Source organism: Silene latifolia, chromosome 10 (assembly GCF_048544455.1).
Source record: "Silene latifolia isolate original U9 population chromosome 10, ASM4854445v1, whole genome shotgun sequence".
Lineage (NCBI taxonomy): Eukaryota > Viridiplantae > Streptophyta > Magnoliopsida > Caryophyllales > Caryophyllaceae > Silene > Silene latifolia.
The window spans coordinates 146,073,169-146,098,066 of NC_133535.1; the positions used below are offsets into that span (position 1 = coordinate 146,073,169).

Below are 24,898 nucleotides of genomic sequence, written 5' to 3' on the forward strand. Positions count from 1 at the left end.
TCATGAATTAACACTTGTAGCTTCATCAGTTAAGCTAGTAAATAGGTCAACATACTCCGTACGTTATAATTGGAAGTCATGTCATGAATTGAAACTTATAACTTCATCAGTTAAGCTAGTTAATATCGATATTTGACGGTTTAACGACTTTAATCATGTTTATAACTTAGAAAAAAAAACCACACCGCGCATTTCAGAAAAAAACGTCGTGTATTATAAATAAACCGACAAATTCTACACCTTTTGAGAGTACATTTTTCAGTACTTATTAAGGATCGCTTAAAAAGAACATATCTGGTTTTATGGTTAAAGGAACGTATCATTTTATTTTTATAAATATATTTGATATTAAATTTAGAAAATTAAAGGTAAAATTTGACTTTAACTAAACCTGTCTTCTAGTCAATATCTTTCCGTGTTTGACATCTCATTCTTCATTTATAGGTATCCGATACATTTAGACGTGTCCGCGTGTGTTCGAAGAGTCAATGTCAGACACGGAACGACTAATTAGGAGGTGTGTTCGTGCTACCTAGGTAGAAACTAATATCACAAATTTTGGAGCACTAACTTCAACATTACCCTTCTGTCGAAAAGGTGTGGATTAGAGCTAGACTTGATAAGAACTGTCCAACCCGAACGACACGGCTATACCCAATCTCCACCCAAACAAAGGTCCTGAACTGACCCGTACCTCAAAATGACCCGACCCAATACAATCCGACTCAAATTCATATTTCATAGACAAATCATTATCCCCAGTGACCCCAGATAACTTTATAGCAACACATCCAATACTAAGCCAGATAAAAAACTAACCCAATCGTACCTAAAAACGGTTGCAATCCCGAAATGACTCACACTGGACCCGTCCCGACAGCCACCCAATTAACCCGTTTACATGGTCTTATTTGGGCCTTATTTAGTTGGTAGAAATGTGAACAATTTCCTAAAATGGAAGATAAACAGATTTGGCGCCAAAATTAATTTCTGAACAATTTCCTAAACAATGGAAGCCCTTCTGTATTCTATGTATTCCTTTAAAAACCCTTGCTCTTCTTCACATTTTCCCATTCTCTCCGAACTATTTTTACTTCCGACACGACCCAAATGTTTATTATCGCATATTTGTACAAGTAAACTTCAGGGTACTTTCAGTTTACTATTTTCCATATGTCCGATTGATTCAAATTCTTCTGCTATACTCTTATGTTCTCTTATCTTCCTTTTTTTTTTATTGATTAATTATTTGAGATGGGTATTTCAGAATTTTAATTTGTAGTTAAGATATGATCAAGAATTGTGATTTGGGTATTTGTTAGATTAGCTAAAGATTAAGAATTTAGATAGTGCATACCAACTGTTTGACGAAATTCCTGTGAAAAAAACATGGGGTTTGGGAAAAATGTAGTGAAGAAGCAAAGGGGTACAGTTGATAGAATATCGGAGCTTCCGGAATTTATCCTGCATACTATTCTCTCAATGCTTGATACTAAAGAGATTTGTCGCGCTAGTGTATTGTCTAAGAGGTGGTATGATGTTTGGTCTTCCATTCCGATCTTGGATTTCCGATTTCAGTATTTTGATCGGGATTGGGAATGGTCGAAGTATCGTTTTGATGGTTATTATGATACTGATACGGTTCAGAATTTTCTCGGGTTCATAGATAGGACAATGCAAAGGTATTTCAGTGAGAGGTATAGAATTACGAAGCTTAACCTTGAGCTTCCTATTGTAGATGAAAAGATTGAACCTTTGGTTGATCAATGGTTTGAAATTGCGGTGCAAAGCCAAATTGAGGAGTTGGAATTCAAGATTCTTTATGAACGTCCACCGGCATACAGGTTGCCTGAGATTCTATTTCGTGCAAAATCGTTGAAAGTTTTGAATTGTGAGAAGGTTGTTCTGCCATATTATGAAACCATGGAACTTATCTCTCTCGAATATCTTACTTTAACCCTGGAAATTGTTAATTTGGATTTGCTTCAGAGAATTATATCTTTCTGCCCCTTGGTTGAATTAGATATTACGATAAGTTACCTTGGAAAACTTTCACTTCCTTGGACGAGAAAAGTGAACGAGGCTGGTGAATTTGTTGGTAACGGAATAATGCAATCTAAATTCAAAGAATCTCCGCTTAGACAGCTTGCATATCATGGTATGAGTGGTTCTATTCCGTGGCCATGGAACATGAATGTTGTTGCATTGAAGAACTTGAGAAAGTTGGAGTTTGTTTGTGCTATGATAACAGATGATGTTGTTTCTCAGTTGGCTCGTGAGCTTGTCGCGTTAGAAAGGTTAGTATTATCCGGTTGCCCAATGCTGAATTGTATTGATGTCTCAAGCATTTCGCTAAAGGAACTTCAAATCATTGAGGGTTTAGACGTGATGAAGGTTACAGTTGATGCCCCTAACTTGCTTGAGTTTTGGTACAACTGTGAAGTAAGGACCGCTCTCTCGTTGACCAGAGCGTTAGATCATTGTAATGCTCAATTCGTTCCATTTGTATTAGATGGTCGAGATACTGTCACCACTGATTGGCTTGTTAAGCTAAAGATGAAGCTTTTCGAAACAAACGTCTTCAATTCTCTACTTATCGAGTTGTCTAGCTCTGTTGAGGTATGGATTTATATCCATTTGACGATTCATTTATTATGTTTAATTATCTCCTGTCGAAATGACAAATCATAGTGGTGTGGCATGTATAGATTGAGGTCGAGGAGGAGGAACTGAGGAATCTAGTTACTGGACCATCATACAAACTCAAGGAGTTAAAGCTGCGCGAAGCAAGTCCGGACTCTACTATAGTATTCCCACTTGAGGCTCTTCTGCGTGAAACAAGATATTGGAACGCGAGAGAGTCTTCACTTCCGGCATTTCTGGATGGACTATTTTGGTGCTGTCACCCTGATGTACTGTCCATAACAACAAATTTACATAATTTTACTGCTAAGGTATGCTATTGCTGCTGTACATATTTATAGAGTAATAGAATCCAGGAGACCGCTTTGGTGCATTTTATTTCCCGGTTCATTCATTAAACCCGAATCCTAAAAGTATTCGCCAAATCAAAGGATTTTCCACATATTTTCACCATATAATTCATCATTTTACGGAACTGATCGCTCTTAGGTTACCGTTTTTTTCCCACACATCTCCCTAGAACTAACCTCTCTATGAGGTTTTTCAATGCAGGTCGTCCTAGAACTAATCTTTTTTATGTTTCTGTTTTCTATAGCCGATCTTGGATATCCTGAAGCATAAAGTGCACTGTTATACGCATCCTCTAAGAAGCATCGAAGTTGAAAGTGTCGATTCCTCAAGCTTTTTCTCGGAACCATCAGAATTTGAGATCAGGTTTAGACTATCCTGGTTTTAAGTACGAGATTCATGTGTCCCTTCTTCTGTTTAGTTCGGAATTCTGTTGAGGCGTCGAGCACTCGGAAAAGTTATCCTGCATCTTTTGTGATTAAAAGTTTGGTTTTAGTATGTCTTTCTACCATGGCATTGAATTGTTGGTACTTGTTGTGATCATGGCAGGGACATTAACATTGTTCTGTGAGGGGTGGAATGAACAGTTGTGTTTTTTGTCCGACTTTTTTTTTTAAATCGGAATATTAGTTAATATCAGATGTATTGGTCTAGTATAATTATATCGATTTGATTAAAAAAAATCATCGATTATTAGCATTCAGTGCCGGAGGCACAAGCCATTTACCGGCATCCAGGACAGGTGTACAAATTTTTTTTGTGGGTGTATTTTGACCCAATTCTTAGGTAATGCTAATAGATTTAACTTTAGCATATTACCGTTCATTCTTTTGGACTTCATTCCAATTTAAGTAATTTTTTTATGTTTAGTTAAGTTCACCTCATGTAGTTACATTCCAAAAGAAAAAGGGTTTAACTGGACAAGAAATGATCATGCAAAGTACCCGACAAACATAATGCTAACGTAATTTAGATATATGTCATGAATTAACAGTCAATACCGACTTTATCAATTAAGCTAGTTGATATTTTTATAAGGAGTATTTCATGGGAATAATCCCACCTATGACCCCCCTGCAAATAACACTCCAACCTATGAGTAATTCGAATTAAATCCATCCTATTCACTAGTCTTCCCATAACACACTCACTTAATATCATCACCGGTTGGAGTAGGTTATCTTCTCTCTCCTCCTTATATTACATCTTTCGACTGATTTCCTCCATTTTTGCACATCTCCTCCTCCTTTCTTCAACCTCTTTCTTCTTCTTTTTGCTTGTTTGATTCTCCTTCTCCCTAATTCTTCTTCAGCTTTATTTTTCTCAACTCCCTTTTTCTTTCCAAATTAATGGGGAAAAGTTCTTATGCAAGCTCATCTAATTCATGGAGTTCAAACATCGTCCAAAACACGGTTTTATGCAAACACAATGTTGGAGCAGTGTTGAGGTTTGCGAAGAAGGGAGAACACGCTGGTAAATGGTTTTATGGATGTCCTTTTTGGCCGGTATGTTAACTGATTTCTTAATTATTTCTTATGTTAATGGGTTAAATTTTAGAAAATCTTAATTAATTGAAATTGGTATGTTAAATTGAATTGTAGCGGAATCACTGTGACTTATTTCAATTGGCGGAAGTGAACTCGGAAATCGAAGACTCGGATAAGAAGATATTGCTTGACAAAATACGAAGTTGAAGATGAAGAATAAAAAGTTGAAGGGGTTGTGGTAGAATTAAATTAAAATTAGGAAGTGTAGGAAAAGCGAAAAATTAATGTTGTATGCATTGTTGGTTTCCTGGGTTATTGTTGCATTTTGTTGTATGTTTAAGAGTGTTATTTGATGTATGAAACAATGAAGGTTGAGCAATGTAAAACAAGTTCTGAATGACAGTGTTGAAATGTTTGTTAATCCATCCATTAATAGTCATTCCATTCATACAGATTCCAAAATGTAAGCAGCAGCTTTTGTTTTTTATTACACCATCCTAAATAGGCAATGAAATCCAAAATAAACATAAACAACTAGAGCTTGTTGTGGTTCAACCACTTTGTCCAAAATAACAAGCTAACATTAACTAACATAAACTGATCCTGACAAGCTAACATAAACTAACATAAACTGCACCAAATCAGCTTGTGTGCCTTTCTTGCTTCTTATGGGTGATTTATTGATGCTTGGGTAGGCCGAGTACTTGGCCCTTGGTCTCCACTGATGCTCACGGGTCCTCTAGTATTGCCTGGTACATTGGTGTATGCATTCCCATTGTCATCAAATAAAACTCCAAGTCCTTGTGGTGCCTGTTTCAATGACATAAAAACCAAACCATTATCCATCACATTGAATGAGTTCAAATAAAATCGTATGCAACACTACGATTAAAAAATCACAACGAAAGAGATGTGTTATGCTTACCCTTTCTCTGCCACCTCTTCCTCTACTTGTCCCTCTTCCTCTTCCTCCACCTCTCCCTGTCCTTACAGTCTTTCCACCTCTCCCAGTTCTGGTGGGATGTGCAGTAGCAGTATGGTGAGGGGTAGATGTTGAAGCAACACCTTCATCCACAACATTATTCACCCTTGGCCTTCCCTACCCCTTTTTCTTTGGTGGTTCAATAGCCTTGTCTTTAGTTCTTTTGTTATGAGTCTTTGACTTGCAAACTGAGCAAGTCATTTGTAACCCATGTTTAGTCAGTTTTTCACTTCTTTTTGGATCCTCATGTGGATCCCTTCTCCTCTTCTTCCTTGGCCTACCAGGACCAACTTTTATTGGTGGTGGATTTAGAGTAAGGGCAACCTTTGGCCAATGCCTTTGGCCAGGGCATGGGGCAATTGAACCACCATATGCTCTAAGATAGGCATCTTTCTTGTACATGTCATCCACATAGTCTTCAGGTTGGCCATGAGCATTGAAGATAGCAGACACTGCGTGATCGCATGGGATCCCGATCCAAGTCCCATTTCCTGCAAGAACATGTCCTCATAACCAAGTCAACTGATACCTCATCTATGCCTTGTTTCACTTGAAACCTTGTGGTGGATGAAGGGAAGACGTCATAGGCGACTTTATCCTTCTCAATTTCTAATCGGCTTGAACTCTAGGACACACTCAAATCAAATCCTTCTTCTCCATTTCACCTTTTTCAAAGCCAATCTTTGCATCATAGTCGTTTCGATGTCTTCAAGCATGTATATCACATGCTTTGCTCTAGCATCTATGATATACGCATTGAATGTTTCTGCCATATTGTTCACAATTACATCAGTTTTGGTGGTGGTATTGATAAAAGCTCTGCAGAAGACTGAAGGATTACAAGCTAAGAAGGCTTCAGCTGCCTTGTGATCAACTTCTCTCATGTCACTTAGAGCCTGATCAAAATCAGCTTGATTGTATGATTTAGCACAATTCCAGAACAACATCTTCATTTCATCACCTTTATAAGACTTGTGCCAGTTTGCAAAGATATGCCTGGCACAATGTCTATGCTCTGCCTTTGGGAGTTCCTGTGCAACCATTGTGAGGATACTCTGCATACACAAGTTAATAAAGAAGTTTTTATAACTGATATTAAACTAATTAACTACTAAAAAACATGTACAACTAACAGGATGGCTAATACCTGATGTTGATCTGATATGATAGTCCACCCATCACCATCTTCTTCAGCTAAGACCTTCTTAAGTTCCTTAAAAAACCACTCATAGCTGTCATTGTTTTCCCCTTCCACCACAGACCCGTACTCTGCTACCGATACATCTGCTCATTAGCATCTCTACCATTCGCAGAATCGTTGACCTCCCAAAAATGTTTTCGAAAAAACATGAGTCAACACATAAGACTCTCCTACATCCTTCAACCCACCCTTTTTTCGAGCATCAAAACAAACAAACAAATTTGAAATACGGTACTTTACCAGGAATGGTAGTTAAGGTGAATACACTGTTTGGCTCTTCATCAGTCAAAGCTTGGATGTAACTCCCAATCTTACTATAGTGCTCCTTCATAGAACCATGAAGCATTCTATGAGCAAAATATTTCACCCTCGTAGGCAAAATTTTTCTTGATCGGGACCTTGTATGCCCTCCTTACTCGTCTCATAATATCGCAGCAGCCAATGAGGCCTTGCTTTGAACACCTCCAAGAATTGTTTGGCTAACCAAGTTGACTTCATCTGCCTATTTCTTTCCATGTTTCGTGGCGGTATGATTTGGGTCAACAGATTTCACCAACATACATGCACTTGTGTTGTCCCAACTGCATACAACTTAAAGGGACAACCAGCAACACATCTCACCCCAAGCCTTTGCCCTCTTGCTTTGTCACTCTTATCAAAAGTAAGATTTCTACCTTGTGCTATAGCATACCTTGTCACACAATCTCTAAAAAACTCCCTATTTAGAAATCTGATGCCTACTAACCACCTTAGCTTGCTGAAATCAGTCTTCTCATCAACTTCTGGGATCCTTTTCTTCTTTCTTTTACCAGGTATGGGATCTTCATCACTTTCAGCAGGGGTGTGAATCTCATCACCACTATTGTCGTAGTCACTTACCCTACCTTCATCAGCCTTAATTAGTCCACCAGCAACTTTTTTCTCACCTTCAAGTTCTTTCTCTTGTCCAGGTAACAATATAGAGGCAGCTTCTATCTGTAGTTGCCTTGCAATCTTCAAGGCATTAACATTCCAACACTTAACCTTCTCCCTTGCTAACTGCAACTCTTCATTAGAGTCACCATCTGACTCTATTTCTTTCTCAATAAAATTCTCTACCTCCTCATTTAAGACATCAATTTCAATTAACTCATCATCAGTTAAGTTGACCTCACTGGAACTATCATCACCATCACTAACATCATCCTCATCGATCATACCCGGATCTTCACTCTCACTCAAATCATCCCACTCAACCTCATCAAATATACTTAACCCAGCATTGTCAGCTTCAACTTCATAGTTGTCAAACAGATCTGCAATTCTTGTGTCATTGCAATCATAAAATGATTCACAGGGTTGTTTAGAAGGTTCAGGAAGTGTGGATGATGCTTCAAATGGTTTTTCAGAACTATTTGTTTTGATGGAGCATTTGTTTTGATGGGCGCTTTGTTTTGATGCTTTGGATGAGGGAGTTTGTTTGGATATGGCTGCTTGTTTAAAGGAGGTACTTTGTTTAGATGTGGTACATGACTTTAGGGTTTCAGGAGCATTTACACCTCCTTTAAAAGAAGGGCTTTTCATTTGTGGTCCCTTTTCTTCAACAAAGATTTACCCTTATGCCCTTAGATTCTTCTTTCCTCCTTGGTGTGAATTTAGGGGTAATTGAATAATAGTTTTGAACTCCCCATCATTTATCAACTCCATAACCTCAGGAATATCCCTCTCACAAACAAGATAACACTCAACAACTCTTTTCCCAACTGTAGTCATAACCCCAACATCTTTATCATCTTGAACCTTCTGCAAGCCTAGCTCAGGGTGCATATAGAAAATACCATCTATATTTCTCCTAAACCCGTCACACTTTTCAGCCTCTTCAAGTAATGTAAACCAACAAACCTCATCAGGGTCCACACCCACAGTCCTAAAACACCTACTGCCATAAACCAAATGTAATTGACCTTTCCTCATGGAACCTCCATGCCACGGTTTCAGTGTAACAATGTCCCAAGGACTTGCCTAAATTAACAATATAAACATAAAAATCAAAGGACTGAAGAAATACCAGATTTTACTAATGGAGAAATAAACAATGTGGATTTATGAAGATTAATTGCATTTGAAATTGAATGATGAAAAATACCAATCTTTTATTATAAAAGAATATATAAGCGAAATTATACTACACTAACACATACATAAACATAGTATAACAAGATTAAACAGTTAAAATTAAAATCAAATTGAAATTTTAAAGTAAACGAGATACTTACTTTTCCCATTGCATTTGAAAGATCCAAATGGTGAGATGGATGAAGATGACGAACACCCAGATGTAAATTGATGAGATGGATGAAGATTAATGGAGAAATTACAAGTTGATGATGAAGATTAAGAATGGCGGGTTTTTGGAAGATGAACAACCAAAGAGATGAAGACGTAGGAGAGAGAGTCAGTTTTGTGTGTTTAAAGTGTGTTGAACACACTTCTTATTATTTTAACCTAAAATTAACAAGGCTTACCGGTTGTTCAAGTTTCCGGTCTTCTTAGTGTGTTATGGGAAGACTAGTGAATAGGATGGATTTAATTCGAATTACTCATAGGTTGGAGTGTTATTTGCAGGGGGGTCATAGGTGGGATTATTCCCATGAAATAATCCTTTTTATAATTATATGTTTGTGAGAAGATGTTTTCCTTTCTTGAGAGTGAAAGTAAAAAAGAAAGTTGCAAATTTAACATTATGAGATTTGAAGTGGAACGGAGAAAAAGAAAGTTAGTTAAATTGTGGGAAAGAAAGGATTAAGGGTTTTAATTATCGTAACCCTTATCGTAATCAACCATTCTGTTAGAATACGTAAATATTATTGGTAATATTTAGTCAAAGTGTATATTTGCATTCCTTGTTTATAGTCACTAGTTTAGGTATGTTTAGATACACATCCTTGTAATTAGGAAAGTTCAGTATCCTAGTTTGTATATATTCCAATGCCTTCATGTTCAAAGGCAAGCACAATAATAATAACATCTTTCATGGTATCATTAGCCTAGGTCTTTAAACCGATCTACTGCTTCCGCATCTCTTCTTCTTAATCTTGAATCCATCTCTTCACCATGACTATTGCAGAAAACACAAAAATCAACTCTCCTCCTACCCCCTCGGTTTTTGCCGTAAGCAATATCAAAAACCATGTCTCTGTCATTCTTGATGTCGATAATGACAAATACCGTCTTTGGGTGGCTCTCTTTACCAATTATGCAAAAGCTAATCGGGTTTTGGACCACATAGTTGACCCGAAAGGGAAGGCTAAGAAGCCGGTGTCTGAGGAAGACAAGGAATTATGGGAAACGATAGATGCAACGGTTCTCCAATGGATCTATGCAACGCTCTCCGACGACTTGTTGCAAACGGTGGTTGAAGAAAACTCCACGGCTATGGAGTGTTGGAATCGCATCCGCGATATTTTTCAAGATAATCAGCATTCGAGGGCTATCACTCTCGAGCAAGAATTTTCGCATACTATGATGGAAGACTTCGCGTCTGTCTCGGCCTACTGTCAGCGTTTAAAGAGTCTTGCTGATCAACTCAAAAACGTTGGCTCACCTGTCTCCGATACTCGTCTCGTGCTTCAAATGGTATCGGGACTAACAACGGCCTATCATGGTGTGGGAACGATAATTCGGCAAGCCAAACCTCTCCCTCCGTTTCATCAAGCCCGGTCTATGCTGACCTTGGAGGAGGCGGGGTTTGCCAAGCAAGCAGCCACCATGGGCCAGTCTGCCAATTACGCCAATTCTGGCGAGGGTAAGGACTCGTCTTCTATTCTGGGTCGTCCACCATCGCAAGGAAAATCCAAAAACAAGAAGAAAGGTTCTGGAAATAAGGGTGGAAAAGGCAAGCAAGGGTCTTCTGATTCCGTCCCTGCTGCCGCTGCTGCACCAAACTCCACCCCTGCTGCTACTGCTCCTTTTCAACCGTGGCAGGCAGGTGGTTATGGTGCGTGGCCGTGGGGACCTGCTGCTTGGGCCTGCCCTCCCTGTCCATACCCGACAAACCCGTGGATACGTGCTCCTATGATGAGGGGTCCTCGTCCCTCTGGTACTAGACCTCAAGCGTACACAGCCGAGTCACCACCGTCTCAAACTGACATTGAACAGGCTATGTACACCCTTGGTCTTACACCCCCTGATCCGTGGTACATGGACACCGGTGCTACTTCCCACATGACATCGAGTGCAGGTAATCTCTCGACTTATTCTAATTCGAGCATTTCAAACTCTATTATTGTCGGAAATGGTCAATCTATACCAATAAATGGAACCGGTACTGCCATATTACCAAAACCACATCCACCCCTCTCCCTCCGTAATGTTCTTCATGCACCCAAACTTGTCAAAAACCTTGTGTCAGTTAGAAAATTTACTACTGATAACTCTGTGACCGTCGAATTTGACCCATTCGGTTTTTGTGTGAAGGATTACAAGACGGGGACACCGCTAATGAGATGTGAGAGTCACGGGGCCCTATATCCTATTACACCCACAAATAAAGTTCAAGCCCAAGCCTTAGCTGCTGTCGAATCCACGGTGTGGCACGACCGTCTTGGACACCCGGGTGATGTTATTTTCAATTCTATTAGGTCTCAAAATTTGATAAATTGTAATTCTCCTAGAAAATCAATTTGTCATTCTTTTTCTATTGCTAAACGCATTAAGCAACCTTTTATGACATCGTTTTCAAGCACCCTTATGCCTTTTGATTTACTTCACTGTGATTTATGGACCTCTCCCGTATCTAGCTAGTTCATTGGGTCATCGCTATTATTTAGTCATTCTTGATGATTTTACTAATTTTGTGTGGACTTTTCCTCTGGCAAAGAAATCCCAAGTTTATCAAATCATCTCTAATTTTCATACATTCATTAAAACCCAATTTGAACGGAACATTAAGAACATACAATGTGATAATGGACGGGAATTTGATAATGGCTCATTTATGGAGTTACGTGCTTCACACGGTTTTCAGTTTCAATTTTCGTGTCCATATACCTCTCCCCAAAATGGCAAAGCCGAACGTAAAATCCGTTCTATTAACAACATTGTTCGTACCTTGCTTCTCCATGCTTCACTACCCGAAAATTATTGGCATCATGCTTTGTCTATGTCTACATATTTGCTCAATATATTACCAAATAAACAACTCAATTTTTTGACACCATTATACTACCTATATCAGCGACATCCCTCGTACTCACACCTTCGAGTTTTTGGATGTCTCTGTTATCCCCTCATTCCATCCACCACAATATAATACACAAGTTACAAGCTCGTTCCTTACCTTGTGTTTTTCTTGGGTATCCCGACAACCACCGTGGCTATAAGTGTCTAGACCTCAAAACCAAAAAGATCATATTGAGTCGCCTTGTTCGTTTTGACGAAACGAGTTTTCCTTTTGCCAACAAAAACGTCCCTGCCTCTTCCACATATGACTTCTTAAATGATGATGTCTCACCTTATACCATTTTTCGTCAGGTCTCTACCCCAATACACCCGACCCCAACCACTCCAGTCTGCTCCCCTTCACGTCTTTCACCTGATGTCACCCATACACCGCCTACATCCACACCAAACGAACCCGAGTCTCCTGCCCCAAGTAGTGTAACCGTGTCCCTTGTTCCCCACAGTGACCCCGTACCCACTACTTCTATTCCTGCGGTCTCCAAGCCTGTTACTCGTGCTGACCATGGCATCTTTAAACCCAAAACCATTTTTGATTTAAACACAACAGTTGCCATATCTCCTTTACCACGCAATGCCACAACAGCCCTCCAAGACCATAATTGGAAATTGGCCATGGACGACGAGTTTAATGCTTTAATTAGTAATAAGACTTGAGACCTTGTTCCTCGTCCGTCTAATGTGAACATTATTCGTTCTATGTGGATTTTTCGGCATAAGGTTAAATCTGACGGTTCTTTTGAGAGACACAAAGCTCGTCTTGTAGGTGATGGTAAGACGCAACAAGCGGGGATTGATTGCGGTGAAACTTTCAGTCCGGTTGTCAAACCGGCAACTATCCGTTCGGTCATTTCTATTGCTTTATCGAATGGGTGGCCTATCCGTCAATTGGATGTTAAAAACGCATTCCTTCACGGTGACCTCAACGAAACCGTGTATATGCACCAACCTTTTGGGTACCGTGACAAGCGATTTCCGGATCATGTATGTCTTCTACGCAAATCTCTTTACGGACTCAAACAGGCACCACGGGTCTGGTACACCCGTTTTGCATCTTATGTACGCACTATTGGTTTTGTGCACAGTAAGTGCGACCATTCCTTGTTTATTTATCGTGACAAAGCAGGTGGTTTAGCCTACATATTACTTTATGTTGACGATATACTTCTCACAGCTTCATCCGAACAACTTCGCATTTCTATTATCGACTTTCTTGGTAAGGAATTTGCTATGAAAGACCTTGGTCCCTTGAGTTATTTTCTAGGGGTTGCAGTCACTCGGAATGATCACGGGATTCATTTGTCTCAACATAAATATGCGGCTGAAATCGTAGAACGTGCAGGTATGACAAATTGCAAACCATCTCCTACTCCAGTTGACACGAAAGGGAAGCTTAGTTCTACTTCCAGCTCACCATTTTGTGATCCGACCCTCTATAGGAGCTTGGCAGGTGCGTTACAATACCTCACCTTCACTCGTCCCGATATCTCTTATGCGGTTCAACAAATATGTTTATTTATGCATAATCCTATGGATGTCCACATGAATGCATTGAAGCGCATTATTCGATATGTTCAAGGAACTTTAAGTCATGGTTTATGGTTAACTCCGTCTAAACCTACGACTCTCACTACTTACACGGACTCAGATTGGGCCGGCTGTCCAGATACTCGCCGCTCAACAAGCGGGTACTGTGTCTTTTTAGGCGATAATTTGGTATCTTGGGCTTCAAAACGGCAACCAACAATTTCCCGTTCTAGTGCTGAAGCTGAATATCGCGGCGTAGCTAATGTGGTCTCCGAATCGTGTTGGCTACGTAAATTTTTACTTGAACTTCATCATCCCCTACGCAAGGCGACTATTGTTTATTGCGACAATGTGAGTGCTATTTATCTTGCTAGCAATCCCGTCCAACATCAACGTACTAAGCATATCGAAATTGATATCCATTTTGTTCGGGAAAAAGTCTCTCGAGGAGACGTCCGAGTGCATCATGTTCCTACAAGGTCACAAATGGCTGACATTTTCACGAAAGGACTGCCCTCGGTATTGTTTGAAGATTTTCGCAATAGTCTTAGTATCCGCCTTCGTCCCGCTAAGACTAAGGGGGAGTGTTAGAATACGTAAATATTATTGTTAATATTTAATCAAAATGTATATTTGCATTCCTTGTTTATAGTCACTAGTTTAGGTATGTTTAGATACACATCCTTGTAATTAGGAAAGTTCAGTATCCTAGTTTGTATATATTCCAATGCCTTCACGTTCAAAGGCAAGCACAATAATAATAACATCTTTCACATTCAACCGCGTCCTTAGCAAATCATATGCCAAATCACCCATTAATATCGATATTTGACGATTTAGTGACTTTAGTCGGTTTAACTTTAAAAAAAGAGTATAAAAGCACACCGCACATTTCATAAAAAAAAAACATGTATTATAAAAAAAACCCGACAAATTTAGTTATACATATAAACAAAAGTACAAAGAAGTCGTTTGCACTTTTCTCTCTACTTCTAGAGAGAGACTTTTCTCTCTTTGAGAGTCCGTTCAAAAACACAAAAATCATAATCAAAACCACAATAATAACTTTAAAAAACAAAAACAAAACATAAACACCAAAACGTTTCCTTTCCTTTTCAATCATTATTCCCTTCTTTAATGCCTTGCATGCGCTTTTGGGAATTATCAATTCTTTCTTTAACGTTTCGAATCTTCCATAATCTAATCATTGCTACCTTTTCTTTCTATTGCTCAGCTTTCTATAATTAAAAAACTCCTGTTCTTCTCTGTACTAGCTTTTAAGTTCCTTTTTTCATATTTTTTTCGTACTACACACATTATTCAGTTTCATAACTTCCTAATTATGGAGAATAATCCTTTCTTTTATGTGGAGGATGAGATTCCTACTTTAGAGAATGTCTTTCATAATATTAACTTTCGAACCAAAGTTTCTGAGAATCCGGGTCTTTTGAATGAATGGCGCTTTCCACGTAGTGGGGGTGTTGTCTCTCCACACCCAGATAATCTTGATGAATCAGTGGAATATTGGAGTCAATGTTTATTGGGTTTTTTGGTGGACTATAGGCTTTTTCGAGCTTATAGTGTTAATAGGGTAGTGGAAGATAACTGGGCTACTCGTGCCCCGTTGCATGTCAAGCGAATGGGAGATATCTATGTGATTCATTTTGAGGACATGCAGGACTTGCATGATGTGTTGGAACGGAGTATTTTGGTTATTGATGGTGCTCTTATGGTGTTACGGAAGTGGAGACCAGGTATGGTGCCACGATGTGTTACTTTTCCAACAGCAAGAGTGTGGGTTCGTGTTTGTGGTCTCCCATTTGAGTATCTTAATATGAATATGGCTGGAATAGTTGCTCATTTATTTGGTGATGATACTACTATTGAGGAGTTTCATGTTATACCCGATCATGATTATCTGCGTATGCGCGTGACTGTGCGATTGGGGGATCCTCTCAATCGAGGGTTTTTCTTGGCATGCAATAACAACAAGCTTCTCTGGGTGCAATTTAAGTACGAAGAAATATTCAAATATTGTACAAGGTGTGGTCGTATTGGTCATAAGGTGGGGATTTGTGGGGAACTCATTTCCGATATTGTCTCTACTTTGAACACTTCTTTGGAACGAGCTATTGATCGTGGCTTTGCAGTTTTCCAAACTCGATACCAGTATACAATGTTCAATTTGAACTTGTGTGCTTTACCCTCAACATCAAAATACATTACTTCTAAAGTTAGGCTGGGGGTCGAAGGGGGGAGTATGTTCCTGCAGATTATATGGAAGAATACGTGATTGATTTTGATCTGGGGCTTATTGATGGTGGCCGGATGTATCCAGGGATGGAGTTTGCTGTAACCGCACTTCCTTTTGCGAGTCCTGTCATCTATGAGAACATGCATGTGTTCCATAATAACATGCAAAATGGTAATGGTCCTGTGCAGGGTATGCATGGGATGGATGGAGTGGGGGATGGTCATGCAACACCAGTAGCTCCTCATTTTGGGGAGCCTGGGGATGTTGATGGGGGTACTGATATTAGTGTAAATGTGATTTATGATAATGGTCAGATGCATCCAAATGGTGATATGGAAATGCATGATAGAAATGGTCATATGGTCCCACCTCCGACAGTTCCGAATCACACTGATAATCATCACTTTCAAGGGAATGGTCATTTTCCTCAAAATGGTAATATGGACATGCATGCTGAAAATGATCATATTGGCCCTCTTAATGGTGCGTTGCATCCAACTGATCATCCTCTTTTTCACGAGAATGGTCATTTTCCGGATGCATTAGTTGATGTTCATATTAATGATGTCACTACTTTTATACCAGTAAACCAGACTGATCAACCTGAGCCTCGATTGGCTGATATGGGGTTGGAAGCGAATGTTCAAGCTTTAAATGTCCAGCAAATGGGCGATCTTCATGATGATCTGGGTTTTCCTAATGGAGGTCCTATGCCGGATGATAATCTTACCTTGCATGGTGGATATTTGCACACAAATGGTGCCATGCAGATCAATGTTCCGGTTTCAACTGCTATTCCTTTTACTGCTCATGGCAATATGGTCCCTGCTCCGGTGGATAATGTTCTTCCACCATCTCCTCAACAACCTGTTACTCATTTACCCACTGGTAATCCTGATCAAGTGCCTCTCGGGGATCCGCCTCATGAGCAAGATGTAACTCATAATGGTAATACACATCCATTCTTTCATGTTGGTGGTTCTTCTAATGGAAATTATATTCCGCTGCTTAATGGGAATGTGTATCCTGGTGATCCATATGCTGCTTACTATGGTCAAAATGAGTTTGAATATCCTTTTAATGAGGCTGCCTTCATTCTCAATTCTATCAGAATTCGTGTTCAGGGACAGACTCATCTTGCTTTCCAGGAAAATGATGCGAGGGGTTATGAACAATATTTTGAAGTGCCTGATTTTATGCCTATTATGTATCATGATCCAATGTTTTCCCTCATAATGCTGGAGTGCATGATGATTTTCAACCACCTACTGGGGTTGACAATGCAAATATACCTGCTGCTCCTACTCCTGAATGGCCTTTATTTTCTTTTTCTTCCAGCTCTATGGCTGCTCTTTCTTCAGATTCCTCCTCTGACGAAGACTCTTTTCATGATGCAATGGAGGATCTTCAGGCTCTTATCAATATCAATGATGATCATGGTTCTGCTAGGGATGGTTCTACTGAGATTCCGGATCATCCACCAAGAGTGAGTAACAATGTTCTGGGTCAGGTTTCGAATAATCCAGTAAATGTGCTCCATAATGATACCTGTGTGGCGTCCTCCTCCCATCATGGTAAAGGCAAAGACCTGGCGGTTTTAGCAGCAAGTCTTCAGGATGTGGTGCCCAAGCATAGGATTAGTCCCAAAAGGAAGTCCTTTTCTGATCCAGGGGTATCTCACTACAAGAAACAGGTCTTTTACCGTCTGTTCCAAGCGGTCGGAAAAGCTTTTAATCGGTCGGTAAATAGCATTACCCACCGCCTAATGATATTTACGACCGACAAATATCGGTCGGTAAATATGGACGGTAAATGTAATTTACCGACCGACTCATATCGGTCGGTAAATTTGTAACACCCCGATATTCAGAGGAGCCTTAACTAGGCCTACCTTAGCATATAAGGGCGTTACCATCTCGGTTGCCCGAGGTAAGTAATTATCAAACGTCAATAAAAGAACTATTAAGTTGTGTTACAAGTGATTTAAACCAAAATACAATACAATGTTACAACTCAAGGACTACTCGCTATAACCATCATAACTCGTGAAGACTCATCCCTGCCCGGACATCAGCTATCAACATCATCAACACCTGTTAAGACCGACTGCTCACCATAAGGGATCACGGCAGACACATAACAAACAAACAACCACACAAGGTCAGTACTGAGACAAGACAAGACAGCTACAAACAACACTACAAACAATGACACTAGTCCCAACTCCGATCACAACAATCCAACCAAACCTGTCACTGACTGTCCACTGGACCAGTCCTGCCAGTGGGGGACCGCAGCCGTTCCCACCTAAGCCCCGCTCATCGTACGAGCGATAACCCTGTCCATTAATGTGCACATCCCCTCCCGTGGCGGGTTCCACGGAGGGCGAAACTAGGGCGTGAAGTCACTCCCGCAAGCGACCCCACTCAGCCGAGAACGCATCTCGAGAACCATCACCAGTAATCACGACCACCAACACAGCACAATCAATTACCATGTCAAACAATCACAATACTAACATCACGACCGACACACTAGACCATCTACAGAAACTGAGTAGGCGAACCTACCTTTAAGCGACCGCAACCAATCCATGCCGACCGATTAACACATCCAGCAACCAAGCAAAGCCTAATACCATCATGCAAATATCTATTACTACAAGCAAAACCCTAACTATAGAAGCAAAGGCACGGATGATGAATATGACATACCTAATAGGGGAAACTCAGCAAGAGACCGCTACCCGACTCAAGAGACGCTCTCCTAAGGCTCAAGAATCTTCAAAAGGCATCCATGGAGGTTTTGAGGTGAAGGGAAGGGAAAGAGGCGGCTGAAGGATAGGAGGAGAGTGGCGAAAGTGATTTGCGGATTTAACAAAACGCGATATATAACCCTCGCTGGAAACTGGGCACTCGATCGAGTACCCAACATACTCGATCGAGTAACCCCCTACTCGATCGAGTACCCTAGCTACTCGATCGAGTAGCCTCTACTCTATCGAGTACCACTCTTACACGCAGCTCAAACAGGTTTTGGTATACTTTCCTAAGACTACTTCCGCTCCCAAGGTCGGTCAACGATGGTCAAAGGGTCCCTAAAAGGGCGGGTATTACAGTCTTCCCCCCTTAAAAAGAACTTCGTCCCCGAAGTTCAACTCACCTTTCCCGCTCACGACTCGGAACCAACATAATCTCACAAATCTTCCCGGCTAAACCACTACACCTTGTAAAACACCATCCCCCCATGTCATCATCATCACCGTCTAAACTTATATCTAACGACTTTTACTACTATCGTGCAAGCTTAATCACAGTTAACCGTTATTTTATATATATATATACGTACAACATCCGACGCGCAATGCGAATCGTCACTCACGATCTCCCAACATACCTTAACAATTATCAAACTGTCAATCGAGAACATGTCTCCCATCAGCTTTCATGTGGTGTGACTACTACCACCATGTTATTTGGCAACGTGATTCCATCATAACCATCTTTTGAAACATACAACCACACACACTTTAAAGGACTAAGGTAATTCGTTATACTAACGCAGATCACAACATCAACAACATTCTAAACAACTACCAACAACGTTATAAACAAGTAAAACATTATTCATACATGATACCAACAACATTACAACCAACTACTAACAACATTATGAACAAGCAAGGCATTATTCAAAACAACCTTTTTATTTCGCGACGTTACTCTTCCCCTCTAAAAGGAACTTCGTCCCCGAAGTTCACCACCCAAATATTACCACATATTATTTATTATTTACGTCTTAATCATTAAAGAAACCATATTATTTGTTGTGGACATTACTCGCTAATTATACACTCGTTAAGTTAGAAATCATGCACGAGTCACCGGGATAACTAGTTACCGTTGACAACACACGTTAAAATGATATGCACAATTATAGGCGGAGTTACAACTCCGCTAAGTAGATCATAATGAGGCGTATGCCATATTAAAGCAACAAGAAATTATTACTGCCTTACTAATTGTGACAAATACGCTCATAAAACTTCACTCATGACTTGTAACATATGAAATTAACGGTTCAAAGGTGTTACTACGCACTCACAACTACTTTAAACATTAAACTCGCAAAGATAAAACAATTGAACATTTTTAATTTCCAAAAACCCTTTGTAACAGTGCTACTCGATCGAGTAACTAGCGGTACTCGATCGAGTGCCATGCTACTCGATCGAGTGTCTTGGCTACTCGATCGAGTAGCCCGAGATCAGAATGTATCTTTACTTCCCTTCCTGTAGCTACTCGATAGAGTGTGGGGTACTCTGTCGAGTACCTGCAGGTCAAGTACTTTTCATAACCGTCGTAAACCGACATATAGCACAAGACTGTCACATAAATTGAGTCGGGGTGATGCCCCGACTCTCAATAATCCTGCAGAAGGTTAGTGTAGCGATTCCGGCCTTATGGCCAATCATACAAATCCAACTAAATCTCAACAATAAAAGGAAACAACTACTAAAGTCTAACACCAATATCATCATCCAACATCAACTACTATCAACAAGGATAAGAAAACAAGGAGGATCACTCCTGCTGCCGTCTTTGCTCAAACATCACCTCATCATCACCACCACCACCTCCAGATGAACCTACTCCCGCATCACCTCCTGCTCCTGCTCCCGGGGCCACGTACCATGGAGTCAAGCCTCCATAGGGAAAGGACTGGGGTGCCCCCCACGTCGACTGATCCACCCCGTAGGCATGGAAGACCCCCGAGTAGCTCCCTACTCCACTCCACCAAACTGGATGCGGTCCCTCGGTCCCTATCCCCTGAGTGTACGCCATCTCATGCATGTTCCGGAGTGTCAAAGTAGATGACACTCTCTCCGACAAGTAGCTGGACCGCGTCTCCTGTATCAAGATAGGGGTAGTACGGGAAGGGGCTGCTGGCTTCTTTGTGCCTCCGGCTGTGGTCTAGGCTCCGTGGCCCTCTCCCTCACTCGTCGGGGTCCCCTCACCACCCTAGGCCTCTCTCGCCACCCGAACTCCCGCGTTCTCACCCTTCGTCGGCTCCGGCATTTCCGTGAGGATGGTGCCGTCGATGAGATAGGTCTCAGAGGGCGGCGGGGTGTGTCCTCATCCTCCTCCTCCTCATCGTCGGAGTCCACTGTCACTACAATCGGCTCCAAGGGCTCCGTGGGTGGGAGGTGCTCAGGAGCTGGGATCTTCATCCAACTCATCCCATGCACCCTCCATGCTAGGCTACCATCTGTCAAGGTTCTCAACCATTTCAGGTCGAGATAGTACTCACGATCCATGGTAGGCACAGGGGTAACTAGAGGCACATACGCTGAAGAAGCCTCAAAGGAGGTTAGCTTTTCAGCTAACCGAGTGGCAATAGCACCACAGCTCAAGTATCGAGAATTAGAAGAAGCCATCAAGGCGAGAGCAGCACAAACTATGGAAGGAGCATTGAAGACCACTTTCTTGGCCCGCTCCGGATTGAGGTACGACATCAAAAGTAAAACCTCATGGTTATTCAACTTACTGATATCTTTCCGGTCATAGAGGAGGTTTGAAAGAGAACGGAGAAAGATTCTCAAGGTGATGTCTTTGAACGTCATTAATCGACATATTACTCGCGGTGGGAGCTTGCTTCCCGATTCACGCAGCATTAGGCGGCAAACGCCGCACTCAGCTGGAATGTCGATGATGGAGTCCTTGGGAGGCTTGGCCAACCCAAGGTGAGAGGCAAACAAATCCATGGTTAACAAGAAACTGGTATTCATCAATCTGAACTCAACAGTCTGACCCGCTGGGTCATAATTAAAGGAACTCATGAATTCTAGGGTAAGGAAGGGGTAAGTGTGCTTCCTCAGCCGGTACAAACCCGTGAACCCCAAGGTCTCGAATATGTGACGGACATCCGTCTCTATTTCCAACTCCTCTAACACAAATGTCAATACACTTTGTGGGTCTCATCTTGCGTTTTTGTAAAGCTACAAAACGCTCCCTTTGCTTAAAGTCGACAAAAACAACGAAGGGGTACTCGAAATCTGCGGGTACTACCGGTCCACTAGCCTCCCCCCTCTCAAGTGGATCAACCCTTCCCCGTTTACTCTGACGGGTTCCAAGGTTTAGTCTCGGCATCTGCTTTAGACATATGTTCAAACAACTTGTATAAACATTCAAGCACTTGTTTCATGTAATTTAAATTCACATACCCAGCTAAGCACACAATTTTCCAACAAATTTTGACATGTGAAGCACATAACTCATGCTATTAACCTTGAATATTAAGGTAAGTACTCATGTTTATCAACAGTTTCTAAAATTTTAACATACCAGGTCAAATTACTACTACTTCACAAGTCACGGTGGTGAAGGAAATTATCATGGCGGTTACGTATGTTCGACAAATTTGAGTATCCTAGCATGATTCTAAAGTTATTCCAAACACATTTCCAATCACATATTACTAAATTAAGAGAAATAGTAAGAAATTTCATAGCATATCATCATCACTTCCATATCATGTTTAATAACCCAAATAAATTTTTCAGACGGTCTTTACAGCTGAGACAATTTTGGCATAATTTTCATCATCAATCGTTCCTACTATCATACTGAGGTTCAACTTATACTTATAATGTGAATGGCAACATAAATTTTCAATTATAAATCACGAATTTCCATTTGGGGCACTTTTAAGACGGAGTTTTAAGGCGAATTTTTAAGGGTAAAATCATCAAAATCTATCCTCCAACATAATATAAACAATGCTTAAAGCTCAATTCTACCATCTAACCATTGCAAAACAATCACAAATCAACTTCAATTTTGGTAACCCTAGAAATTTCGATTCCAACTATGTATGTTTCTAATCTATTCTACAGCAATTAGTCACCAACAAGCATGAATAGGGGGCATGTGAATCATGTTTCAACCATCAAAACAACAACTTACTCATGTGGATCGAAATTTTCAGATTATTTCACTATTTTAACATATTCAAAGTAATAAGGCACATAAATTAAGAAGAATAACATACCTTGATTGATTAGTAAAGTAAAGAAACGAATTAAACAAGGAAAATCAACCCTAAAAATCACTACTAACCCAAGTGAAAGAGAGTATTTGAGAGGAAAAAGGAGATTGAGAGTGATTTAGGATGGGTGTGTCGAAATATAGAAGAATAAGAAGAAGAATTAGAAAGATGAAAGGTTTTAAGAAAACCCGTAGGATTTACTGCACAGTAACATACTCGATCGAGTGCCTTGGGTACTCGATCGAGTACCACCCTACTCGATCGAGTAAGCGCTGAATCATCGAGTAACTGCGGGAATTCTCCCACATTCCGATATCATGGCTTCCTAATGGATTGAGTGAGGTCTACTCGGTCAAGTAAGCACTCGCACTCGGTCAAGTATAGCTAAGTGCTCGATCATAAGTACGAAGTAAGTCGAGAATACCTGCAAAACAACACCACGTATCGAGTCCAACTAAGTTCGGAATTCGACACTAATTATCGCATTCAATCATGTTTTATAACCATTGTCACACAAAATACAACTCTTCAACAACTAAGAGACATATCACGTTACGTTACACAAATTACTCAACTCGGTCTACACACCGAGTTTTGTATAAACCTAGCCGTGCCATTTTATTACATTTACTTGCTTTACATGCTATTACTAAACTCATGTTTACATCAATTTGAAACGTATAATTAACATTAATTCCCCATATTTACTTATCACACAATTATATACTTTGCAAATCACTTAATCAATTATATCTTATATGTTATTCTAAGCAATCTATTTTGCATAATTCAAATATTTCGCAATGAAAATTTCAACTAGCTAATAAAGCATATATACATTCAAATTCACTCTTTCACGCATCTCCATGACGTATAATCTCGTCACATAACTCCTAGCTATCCAATAAGCTCACTAATCATCCAACGAGCTTCAATAATCTCGTCAATAATTACCATACTCGGCCCAAACATTACTATCACACCTCTATTAACTCTAACAAAACTTAACCGGAGGTAGCTCCGGTACAATTAACATACATAGCACGCATAGACACACGGACTCCACATTCCCATCCCATGTGACTGGCTTAAGTATCATGGGGCCAAGATTTTGAAATGAGGGCGCCTACTCACCCAAAATCTAGCATCAGCCGGGGCTCCCATTATACATACACCAGGTTCATTTTAGTAGACTCTCTACATTCATTGTGTTCATTTGTTTACAGGTTCCAAAATCGTCGCTCTGATACCACTTTGTAACACCCCGATATTCAGAGGAGCCTTAACTAGGCCTACCTTAGCATATAAGGGCGTTACCATCTCGGTTGCCCGAGGTAAGTAATTATCAAACGTCAATAAAAGAACTATTAAGTTGTGTTACAAGTGATTTAAACCAAAATACAATACAATGTTACAACTCAAGGACTACTCGCTATAACCATCATAACTCGTGAAGACTCATCCCTGCCCGGACATCGCCTATCAACATCATCAACACCGTTAAGACCGATTTGCTCACCATAAGGGATCACGGCACACATAACAAACAAACAACCACACAAGGTCGATGATCGAGACAAGACAAGACAGCTACAAACAACACTACAAACAATGACACTAGTCCCAACTCCGATCACAACAATCCAACCAAACCTCACACGATCGTCCACCGACCAGTCCCGCGCTGGGGACCGCATCGTTCCCACCTAAGCCCCGCTCATCATACCGAGCGATAACCCTGTCCCATTAATGTGCACATCCCTCCCGTGGCGGGTTCCACGGAGGGCGAAACTAGGGCGTGAAGTCACTCCCGCAAGCGACCCCACTCAGCCGAGAACGCATCTCGAGAACCATCACCAGTAATCACGACCACCAACACAACACAATCAATTACCATGTCAAACAATCACAATACTAACATCACGACCGACACACTAGACCATCTACAGAAACTGAGCAGGCGAACCTACCTTTAAGCGACCGCAACCAATCCATGCCGACCGATTAACACATCCAGTAACCAAGCAAAGCCTAATACCATCATGCAAATATCTATTACTACAAGCAAAACCCTAACTATAGAAGCAAAGGCACGGATGATGAATATGACATACCTAATAGGGGAAACTCAGCAAGAGACCGCTACCCGACTCAAGAGACGCTCTCCTAAGGCTCAAGAATCTTCAAAAGGC

At 40.6% G+C, this 24,898-nt stretch overlaps 2 protein-coding genes across 2 annotated transcripts; both read left to right on the top strand.

Moving 5' to 3' along the window:
* The first annotated feature begins 1,072 nt into the window (after positions 1-1,072).
* On the top strand, positions 1,073-3,674 carry LOC141609299 (uncharacterized). The gene is made up of 3 exons (XM_074428404.1): positions 1,073-2,619; positions 2,709-2,954; positions 3,239-3,674. The coding sequence occupies exons 1-3, from the start codon at positions 1,390-1,392 to the stop codon at positions 3,377-3,379; spliced, it is 1,617 nt and encodes a 538-aa protein (XP_074284505.1). The 5' UTR covers positions 1,073-1,389; the 3' UTR covers positions 3,380-3,674.
* Positions 3,675-10,007: 6,333 nt separating this feature from the next.
* Positions 10,008-11,260, top strand: LOC141609300 (uncharacterized). The gene is made up of 2 exons (XM_074428405.1): positions 10,008-10,880; positions 11,117-11,260. Exons 1-2 carry the CDS (start codon positions 10,076-10,078, stop codon positions 11,149-11,151), a joined length of 840 nt encoding a protein of 279 aa, XP_074284506.1. The 5' UTR covers positions 10,008-10,075; the 3' UTR covers positions 11,152-11,260.
* The last annotated feature ends 13,638 nt before the right edge of the window (positions 11,261-24,898 follow it).

Coding starts and splice junctions, on each gene's coding strand:
- LOC141609299 (XM_074428404.1), top strand. CDS start 1,390: ATGGGGTTTGGGAAAAATGTAGTGAAGAAGCAAAGGGGTACAGTTGAT. Junction 2,620..2,708: donor AGTTGTCTAGCTCTGTTGAG/GTATGGATTTAT, acceptor TGGCATGTATAG/ATTGAGGTCGAGGAGGAGGA. Junction 2,955..3,238: donor TACATAATTTTACTGCTAAG/GTATGCTATTGC, acceptor TGTTTTCTATAG/CCGATCTTGGATATCCTGAA.
- LOC141609300 (XM_074428405.1), top strand. CDS start 10,076: ATGGAGTGTTGGAATCGCATCCGCGATATTTTTCAAGATAATCAGCAT. Junction 10,881..11,116: donor CCACATGACATCGAGTGCAG/GTAATCTCTCGA, acceptor TTTTGTGTGAAG/GATTACAAGACGGGGACACC.